At 43.8% G+C, this 10,658-nt stretch overlaps 1 protein-coding gene across 6 annotated transcripts in view; it reads right to left on the bottom strand.

Moving 5' to 3' along the window:
* The window catches only part of ncor2 (nuclear receptor corepressor 2), a gene marked incomplete at both ends in the record, with an annotated part of 104,538 nt that overhangs the window by 20,040 nt on the left and 73,840 nt on the right, over window positions 1-10,658 (bottom strand). For 4 of the 6 annotated variants that reach the window (XM_035658165.1, XM_035658171.1, XM_035658170.1 and 1 more), the window contains 8 exon segments: window positions 1,005-1,141; window positions 1,232-1,396; window positions 1,716-1,763; window positions 3,081-3,366; window positions 3,848-3,968; window positions 5,699-6,122; window positions 7,450-7,588; window positions 7,739-7,881. In XM_035658165.1, the coding sequence (XP_035514058.1) occupies window positions 1,005-1,141; window positions 1,232-1,396; window positions 1,716-1,763; window positions 3,081-3,366; window positions 3,848-3,968; window positions 5,699-6,122; window positions 7,450-7,588; window positions 7,739-7,881 (1,463 nt within the window). 6 annotated transcript variants of the gene reach the window in all.

The raw sequence follows: 10,658 nt of genomic DNA, 5'->3' as shown, positions 1-10,658 counted from the left end.
TTTATATATATATACCATATATTGATATATTATACATATATAATATATAATATATTACATAATAGCATATATAAATAATATATAATAAAAAAATAAAATAATATTATATAGAATATTATATACTTAAATATATATAAATATAAAAAATAAAGTAAATATATAAAAAGATAAATAATAAAATAAAAATACATTTAAAATATATAAAAATAGATATATATACAACACCACACACACACACCCACACATACATATACACACACACACAACTTCAAATTCTATGATTCCCATGTTCTTAATGTAATGAAATATGACCTAAATATGTTGCACTGAAATCACTGAATGTTGTAATGTAATATTTCCTTACATTATATTAATATTACACCCAGGGAAAAAGTCCTAACTAGGAACATGGATGTTTAAAGATCCCCCGGCAGAATTAGAGTGGATAGGGATTGTAAAGGTCGACTTTCTCTTTGAAACTTTGGATAAATCTGCTAATTATTGGATGAAACTAATACAGCAGGGGTTAAACGAGGATAGTTTCCTACTTGTGCATATCCTCAACAACCTTTCCCTACTTTTTTTTTTTCATTCTTTTTTCCTTTCTTCCATCTGTTCAACCCCATAAAATAGTGAACTGTGGGAAATGCATATCAAGATGGATGTGTAAGGATTAGTTGCATGTAGTATAAGTTTCAACTGAGGCCAATGTGAACTGTGTGGAAGCGGATGGACAGACATGACCTTGATCCCTTGTGCGCTACTCTGTCGTCTGTTGTGCCCTTCCCCATGACATCTATTCAGACTGACCTTTACTTATATTCTGTTTGCTCTTTTTTTGGATCATCACTATTGAGACATGAAACTAAAATTTGATGTATACTGGCTCTGTGTCCGGTTAATGCTTTGCAATCTTCCAACCAATAAAAACAAAGTTTCATGAACTCTGAGGGCCAACTCTGACTATATATAAGCTCTAGTGTTTCATTGGTGTGGCACTCTACCTGTGTGATGGAGCCTCCTGGCTTGGTGGAGGAAATGAGTGGCGGTGGCTCTGGCATTGTGAGGGGCCTCACGGCTGCTAGCCTACCACTGTCCTGTGGCAGGCCGGAGAGTGAGGGGTGGCCTGCATGCTGGAACGCTGGAAGGCAGGAGAGATTATGAGATTTGACCTTTTTTTTTTTCAAGCATTTTAGCATCAAGTCAAGTTTTTATTGAGAAGAGGACTCACAGCTGAAGTGCAGCAGGTGCTGGTCGTGACTGATCTTGGTCATGTCTCGCGGGGACATGGGGTAGGGGGAGAGAACTTGCCGACCCAAGTTGGAGGTCCTGAGGTCATCTGGGCCCAACGCCTGCTTCTTGGCTTCACGGTGCGGAGAGAAAGCTCTGGACTTTTCTGCAACAACAACACACAAACAGAGTCAGGACCAAAGCCCGGCACTCAGCCAGACCTCCAACTAATCCAAGAAGCTGTTCCCTCAGCCGTCGCTGTTATCACTGTCGTCCACAAGCACACAGACCCCCAACCTCACGCCACTACCCAACCGAGGTGATATCACCACTGAATTAACACGCCAACATACACAACAAGCCACTGCTAATATTTATTGTAAAGTACAGACAGTATAATCCAACAGAGGAGGTGATTACCCTGCATTGGGGTTAAGTTGTAATTAAAAAAAGGGAATGGTGTGGGGGGCAAGGGGTGAACCTACTTAATCCCTGCAGGAGGGTCAGTAACCACCTCTCGTTGCCTTCCAGCTCTGAAGGGATACAAGCACACCACAGATCATCGCATCCTCACAGAATTTTTCTCTCTCTCACAAAAACATGCACTAACTACATAAACACTTTTGTATTGGCCAGCAGCTATCTGGCCTCTGTGTCAGCCGCTGTATAAAGGAGCTTTTTAAGCCGCTCTGAAAAATTCATGAAAAAGTAAAAAAAAGTGGCTTCAGTACTTCAGAGCAGTAGTTCCCAACCTGGGGGTCGGGACCTCTACTAGAGGTCGGCAAAGCTTCACGGGAGGGTGGCGAGGCCTTCTTGAGTTTAAGGGGTATATTAAAAAAAGTAGCTCAGCATTTCATTCATTTCTGTGAAAAAAACTAAATTAAATTTTTATCTCTAAAGATTATTATTTAAGATTTAATCTTTGAAGACAGACAGGAAATTGTATAAAAAAAGATTTCTAAAATTATCAAGAGAGCTCATCTCTGATGTAATAATGACAGGAAATAATCTACTCAATCTACTCGTTTTACACAAACTTCCTGCAGTTATTGTGTTCACCATTTGGGTTAATTGTCCAGTTTTTCTGTATTGTTACTGTTCTGCATTGAGTAGAACATGAAATATCCATAACATGTGTCACTCAGTCAGGGGTCCCTTAAGGAAAAAGGTTGGGAACCACTGCTTTGGCCGCTGTGTCCAGATCCTGCCTTTGTGTGGACTGTTGCTAAAAGTCTTACACACTGTGCTCTCAGAGATTCACATTCCACAAGCTCACAGTAAGTGCACTGAACTAGACCATATTCCCTTCTGGGTCAGTAGCAATACCAGATCATTTATCAGTTCCCTCTCCACGAGTGTCCCAGAAACACTTGAACAGCCTAAGCACTAGAGAACACAGACTCAAGGTTAGAGCATGTTGCAAGGACCAACTAAGTAAAACTAGAACAAATGCTGCTAAAACTGCGTTATGTGCAGCACGTTCATTAACCTCCATTTTCTTTTTATCATTTCGTTATTCCCCAATTTGCAGGGCTAATCTTGTTCCCATAAATCCTACACGTTTAAAATCGACAACTAAAGCAGTGTACCATGTTATACATACTGTACACAGAGCCAGCAGAATACTAGAGATCATACAAAAAGAAAATGATGGCAAATGATGAGGGGGGAAAAAGACAGAAGGGGGGATTAATATAAGACAAATACTGGATATTGTGACTTTAGCAGCTCACAAAACATCCTAATCTACTCCAAACACTATCTGATGGTGAAGTATTGATGCCATGTATCAGTCCTCGACTCTATAAGCAACAATAGGTAGTTTTTTGTCGTGATGGAGGTGTGCGTACCATCCTTGTCGCTGGTGGAGGGGCTGCGCGGGCGAATGCGCGGGCTGCTGCTATGAAGAGCCTCCCTGTCTCTCTCTGCCTGCAGGTTGTAAGGCTGCTGTTTGCCCGGCTGTCCTGAGAGGAGCTGCTGCTGCTGCTGCTGCTGCTGCTGCTGCTGTTTGACCTCCTGAGAGGACTCCCCGTGAGCCATGGTGATCTGCTGCTGGTACAGTTCCAGGGCGTGGGGGGTCAGCACACCCTTGCCGCCCCCACTCCGCTGACTGCCCACCATTGAGGCTTCTGGCATCTACGCACACACAGGATGAGAAGTAAAAAAAAAAAAAAAAGGTTATAATCACACCACACACATAACACAAGCCCGCTCCTACCTGGTGTTTGACATATGGTTAGCCACATACAGTATCTGATAAACATGATAGCTAATAAGCAGCTCTAATTTCTTGGAAAGCTTAAGTTTCCCTAATGCTTAGGATCTAATTTCTTCTCCACAAAGCAATCTGTCCCATCATCCTCCATCTGGCCGGCTTATCTTATACAAATATGACTTTACAATTTCACCTGCTATACTGTTATCTCTGTAAGCAGAGAGACACGGGTATTATTGATACCACTGCAATGGAAGGGTGTTTGTGTAAGAGCTGGGGGAAATCAGTTTTACAAAACGCTACCTGGATCAAACCTGGAACAAAGCCGAGATGCTCTTCACCTCGCTTGTGTGATGCACGAGGAAGAAAACACACAATGAGAAAGTTCAGCTAGCGACTCACAATAGGTGGTATGGCAGCAGCCCTCTGTTTGAGCTGTTTCAGGTCCATGGGCTTCTGCAGGGGGGAGGATATGACCCCGTCGGGAGTGTAGTTCAGTAGGCTGGGCCGTGGAGAAGTTATTCTACGAACACACAGAGACAGAAATAAGTTAGAGCCTTCTCTCTCAAACACAAACATTAAAGCCTCCCTACGCTCAATAATGAGTGTTTCTTCTTGTTCCTACAGTGTGATGGTTGAATGATGTATGTGCAGATGTTTTCACATTCATCTGCTGAAGTGGAAAGTTTCTTTGAGCCCACAGGAAAACTTATTTTTGCATAAGAAGTCCAAAATTATTATTATTATTATTATATATTATATTATATATTATTATTATATATATTATAGGCATTTATCAGCTTATTTTACAGGTCCCAATGTGTAACACAGAGGAGGGATTACGAGTGGAAAATTAATATTCAAGGTTTTTATCTAGTGGTATAACCACTGATATAAAATGCATGTTTCGTTAACTTTAGAATGAGATGCTTTCATCAATTCCCCATGTTTCTACATAGCCCAGAAGGGACAAATCAATCGCATTTTTTATGTGGTTTCACAGCCACCCGTAGTTTCTCTTTAGCGCTTGCAAGGAGGATGTGAAAACAGAAATTGCTACTGCCCAACTTACATAGCTACGAGCCACTAAAATCCTACATACTGGTCTTTTCAATTTGTGATATATACATAAAATAATATACATTTGCCATAAATAATTCATGTGCATCCGTGTTTTACAGTGACAGTAGAGGAATGATAAGAAACCTTTTTTAAAACAGAACATCTGGGAGTTGATACTCTTAAACACTACTGAGCTGGGAACTTAAAAAATGGAAATAAAGAGACGCCTACTCCCCCAAGAGACAAAGCTCAAATACATCCTTACTCACTAAACAAACAAAGTATTTTAGTATGTCAAAATGATGGGCGAACAGCAGGATACATTAGAAATCGTGAGTGTGTGTGTGTGTGATGTTTGTGTTCGTGTTGACAGAGCCTGAAACTGTGGAAAAAATTGCCAAAGTAACAATTCCAATATCCAGTTCGCAACCATTGTCGAAGTACACCAACATACTCTGAATCACAGACAGACACACAACTTGACACACACAACAACACAAGTGTGACACAACAGCACAACAAACCATACACACACACACACGCATCGCTCCCTTTGTTTTTTGGGCAGAGAGGCACGATTTCCACTTGGGCTCTGCCAGTACAATGTAGGTCTGGCTGTCATTGGAAAAATTGAACACAATAACCGTGCAAACAGGGACCTAAGTCATCCTCCACGATTTGACACCCATTTCTGTGGCCTCCATTTTTCACAGAAAACACACACACAACATACACCCCCATCCCATATATATACACACAACACCACCCACACAGCACACACCACACACACATATACACATACACATACACACATATATATATATATATATATATATATATATGCAGTAAATATGTACTTTCATTCATATAAAGTACAGATAAAATCTCTGGTTGATAGAAAAGAGCAACCTGTGGCGTACACATTAGTGGGTGGCCAAATATGGCCTCACTGCTGTACAGTGTAGCTAGGCAACTAATAACACTTCAAAACCCTCGCTGCTGTATTTTCTGATGTCTGCTGTGGTAAGACCAGAGAAGTAGGACACCTAGTAAAACCATCGGTCCAAAACCAGAAGCCCTTTGACTCCAATAATCTCAAGCGGGCCCAATGATGTTATCAGTGAGACATAAACAGAAAATACATAGTATGATATTTTTATTTAAATTAATATATTTGGAGACCGTTCTTACCTGCTCTTATCTGTGTTGTCCGTCTCCTCCACTTCATCAGCGCTGCAAGTGGCACTAGAGTCGCTGTCCCCATGGGAGCCGGTTTTGGCCCCGTGGTCCTTCTTGGAGCACTTGATGGAGCTTTTGACTTCCTCCGTCTCTGCTGTCGGAGGCTTTTTATCTGCGGCCTCGCTGGGTGGCGATGGATGCTCCTTGCTGGACTCCCCTGTCTCAGTCTTTATCTCTTGCTTGATGCCTGAGTCCGCATCTTCCTTGACGGGAGGTTTCTCGTCCCCTGCCTGGCCCATGTCGGAGCCGGACGCCTCCTTGTCCCCGGAGTTGGAGCTGGCCTTTGACCTGCCCGAGCTTTCCTCCTTAGCCTTGCTGTCCTCTGATGAGTGTGGCGAGGGCAGGCTCTCTGTGTCAGAGCTGTTGTTGGCTCCACCTGGCAGGACAAAAGGAAACGTAGATCAGAAGACAAGACCAGGCTTATACTGTAAATCATGTTATATGTCCTTGTCCTCTTTTCTTCCATCTTTTCCCCATCTCTTTCTGCTAAACCAGATTCTTCACAGTGCCAGTCTTCTGCCTAATCAGGTTTCACTGTACAAGGAGGAACACAAAACCAATTGGGATGATGGACGAAATCCCCCGGGGCTTCGGGGCTTCGGCGCTCCATTGTGGAAGTACAGTCCACACAGTATACTTCTATCAACAAACTACATCAGGATTTTCAGGATACTTTTAGATTTGTCATTGCAGAACACGATTCTTTAAGCAAACGTTATTTTACCTTATATACACACAGTGGCCACTTTATTAGGCACACCTGTACAATCTAATGCAATCAAATACAACAGCTCTGCCACATATTCTACATTTAACACCGTCAAAGAGGTATTAATTCAACTGTGTGTATTATTGAAGTCGTAGCTATCAGTGGTGTTTCTAACCCCAACTACAAATATAAGAAGTTAAGAATTAAACTTGCACAGCAGCTAGACTTGAGAGAACATGCAGGAATCCATCTTGCCAGGCTTCAAGCTATGTACCTGTGTCCAACCACCATTGGTTCAGACCAATCAGCATCCTACGAGGAACTACTGGCAGCTGCGGCAGGAGCTACGGGCGTGGTTTAACGCTGGGTGTGCGTGAGAAGTGACTGTTTGCTTGACAACAACAACAATGATAAAAGGGGTTAGCGTAGATGCTGTTAGCACCAGTTATATTAGAACTGGAGAGTAGAGTAGTAGAGAGAGCAAAGAGCAAACTGAAGTATTTTCTCCATGGAAAAAAAGATGTTTTTGCTCTTCTTCCGACTGGTTTCAGTAAGAGTTTCATTACGTTGTATGGTTCGTTGATCTGATTGTCTGAAGTCTGCCCGAGGCGGGGATGGTTCTGCCAAGTATTTGTTGAAAGTTCTTGTCCTTTTCCAAAGACTTTCCAAAGACGAATTACCAAATGGCACCAACTAGCGCAGTTCGGTTCGTTACGAATATTAGAAAACACTCAATATAACACAGTACCGTACACCAACACAAACACTGATCTGAATTAACAGCTCTCAGAAACGCATAACAAAAACCATGATAAGCTTCGTAAAGGTAGAAATGTCCAGGGAGTGTACATATTAGCTAACTCTCTAAAGGCAGCCATTTTGCCAGTTTACTTTACATTTGACAAAAACTGATCCACAGTGAAAGATTGATTATGCTATAAAATAAATGTTTTGGCAATTAGCATAATGTATGAAGCTCCTGGGATTGGCATACCTTCTCCATCTTCAGGAGCCTCCTCTTCATTGCCACTAGCTCCTGATCCCTCCATCTCCTCCTCCTCTGCTGGATACTGGGTACTGGTCTCCTCATTCTGCAGGGTTTTGCCCCTACGACGGGCCTTTCGCTCCTTCTCCTGGGTCAAAACAAACGCACACTAAATAAAAAGCGCTCGGTGAACAAAGAATGAAATAATTGCTTTGTCATGCACAAAAAGCATGAAATACTTTTACTTTATCAGCACAACGTGCAGCAAATATGTCTCGCTAACCTTCGCACTGCTTACCGATTTCATTTTATGCTGCTGCAGAATCTCGTCCAGTTTCTGCCTCTTCTTGTAGTTGAAGTAGAAGTTCTTGCACTGTGACACGGTTTTGGATCCCACCATCTTGGCGATGGCGGACCAATTCCTACCATACTGGAGAAGGCCTGGAATTAACAGATGGACAGGCAGAGGGATTAGGACAGGAACAAAGACAGACCGACATGGATGACATGTGGCCTCGAACGACTGCGTCTCGGCTCCATATCAAATGGTATTCTCTCTGTAGCTGTGCAAAGTGCACTTGTTGTAAAGATTGCACATTTATTGATTATTTTGGTGAGAGAAGGTATCTCCAACCACAATCTCTGTAAGTGCACCATATGGAAGTCTCTCTGTGGTAAATCAATAGCCATAAATGTATGTTTCTATACAGCTGACAGCCTGAGAGCGTAGTTCAAAGTCCTGGTGCTATGTGCTTCCTAGGTAGAGACACAGAGTTAAATAATAAGAGGAAGAGGAGCGGTGTGTGTGGCTGATCGTCAGTCATACCAATGACATCACTAACTCTCTCCATTGGGGTCGCTCCGTGTCATATTCTGACTGACTTTGATGTGACCCATTTCCAAGAAACCCTGGTCCTTTACCCAGTCAACCACATGATTGTGCCTTACACAAGAGTCTACAGGCACCCGCTGGGCCAGAGCTGTGATAGATCAACCTGTCATGTAACACACACACACACACACGCACGACCGCTCGGTGCATGTGTGCTAAAAGAAGAGATGTAGAGAGCAGTCGGTGTGTAAGTGGAAGTGAGTGAGAAAGACAGATAGCGTAGAATTTGCTCCAGTGTCGTCCCCCGCCCCCCCCCCGCCCCAAGAGTCTGCTGTTAGCTAAAGGCAGCTCATTAACAGTGTGTGTTGTAAGAGGCTTAGCTTACACCACCCACTTGTTTCCTGTGCCAGCCTGACAGGTCCTGGCAACAGGACAGCCTCTCAAAGGGTTGTCAGGGGGGTGGTGTTTTTAATGGGCAAAGAGCCAACACCTCCAGGGGTAACCTTGGACATGGGTTCAGAGGTCTCTGCATCTCATCGCTTAATGGAGGCAGTAGGACAACAGGCAGAAGTCCGAGCCAAAGGAGAGGAAAGGACAGCTGTTTACAGCCCCGTCATTTCAACTCATATTAATCAGACAGACTGACTGTGATACCAACGCTTTATAGAATGATAGCTGCAATAAAAGCTAGTCTAATAGATGTTTGCAACTTTAACTTCTAGGACTTTATTCACAAGTAATTATTTATGTGCACAGGGATACTCATAATCAAGATATGAAGATGCATAAACATGTCATCGCAAATATAATAAAGTATCCAGAAAATTGCCTGCACGGCAACTCTTCTCAAGTTCAATTCATGCCTTGCAAAGCTGTATCTATTATATTTATCTCTGCAGAGATAGAAGTGAAACTCACAACTGATACGTACATATATAAACAAAACTTAACCAAAATAGCTACAAAACCTTTGCATAACCCAGGAAACGTGAGAAGACGTGCAATATTCACTGTCACACTGACAATTTATTAATGCCAGTATAAAAAGAACTACCATAACAAGCAAAGGTGATCTTCAAGTCTGAGCTGCCGGTGTCTAAAAGCTGCTGCGCACCTACAACCTGTCAAGTGTTCAAGTGGAAGAGGTTTTTCAGCTGAAATATTCATCGCTGCCACTGAAGGCATTGCTAGAAAAGCTTCTCCGAGGAAGAAAAGAGCGGTCGGCCTGACTCGCTCCTACAGGACTGAGACACGTGACCGACACCTATTAACCTTTTACAGCCGCCTCACAAGAGGGGAGGAGGGGGAGGGGGAGGGGGAGGACTGCCCTACAAGTCAGACACCCTCCAACCTGCCAGAGTACACACAAACTTACACGTGCTCACACAAACAAAGACACAAATACTGGCACAATATCACACACATTTAAACAAGTAGGAGAGACACTTTGCTGCAGCGAGTGGACCTGAAGCAAAACAATGCAATTAATTCACTTAAAGTCAAAAGTCACTTCAGCTAGCTACAGTTTTTCCTCCATATGCAAGCGCACAAACACAATCCCAAGCAGCTCTGGTTGACTAAAGGCCTTAGTTGCTGGAGCAACACACATGGAGCAAACATCCAATCAGCAGCAGCAATACTGAAGCAGGTGGTAGCCTCACACCCAATCAGGACACTGTATTTCCATTAGCTCCTCCCAGAGAAAGTCCAATCAACACCTGGTGCAGTCAGAAAGTGGTTGTTCCTGTCTGTCACATGCCTGTCAGTCCAGCCGTCGTCTCGTGGCCCTGCGCTGGATAACGCTATCAGACGGTCTGATCTCTGGAGGGCCCGCCGGGAAGCTCTTCAGGGCTGGGCCTTCCGATCCAGAGCAGAGGAGATGAAAACAGCTCAGTCTCGGCGCTCTTCCTGCCAGCTGGCTTGATACTTGAGCCGGTGTCAGGTTGACATGCTCCAAAACAGCACATGCTCCCTGGCCTCTCCCCTCCTTTTCCTCTCACTCTGTCCTCCCTGCGCTCCGGGTAAGTGTTCTTCTCTGCCGTGTCTCTCCCCAATGGCGGTCGTCTGGGAAGACTTCCACAGGAAAGTGGGACTGTGGGGCGGTGCTATGTGCTCTGCCTCGCTCTCCCCTCATCTGATCTCTCCTCTATCTCTCTTTTTTTTCCCTCCCTCCCTCTCTGTCGGTCCGTCCCTCCCCCTACCTCAGTCTGCCAGCAGGCACCGCGGCACGCACACGCACACACACACACACACACAAACGCATGAGTGAGTACACACTCACTCGAACCCTCTCTCTCTCTCGCTCTCTCTCTGTCTCTCTCTCTCTCTCTCGCTCTCTCTCTCTGGTCAGTGGTGTTCAGGAACCCAGAGGGCCTGTGGGTTAATT

The sequence above is a fragment of the Morone saxatilis genome, unplaced genomic scaffold, assembly GCF_004916995.1.
Source record: "Morone saxatilis isolate NCDOM2014 unplaced genomic scaffold, NCSU_SB_2.0 Contig16, whole genome shotgun sequence".
NCBI classification, from domain to species: Eukaryota; Metazoa; Chordata; class Actinopteri; family Moronidae; genus Morone; species Morone saxatilis.
Note: the sequence above shows the minus strand (reverse complement) of the source record. Positions and strands in the feature narration are given on the sequence as shown.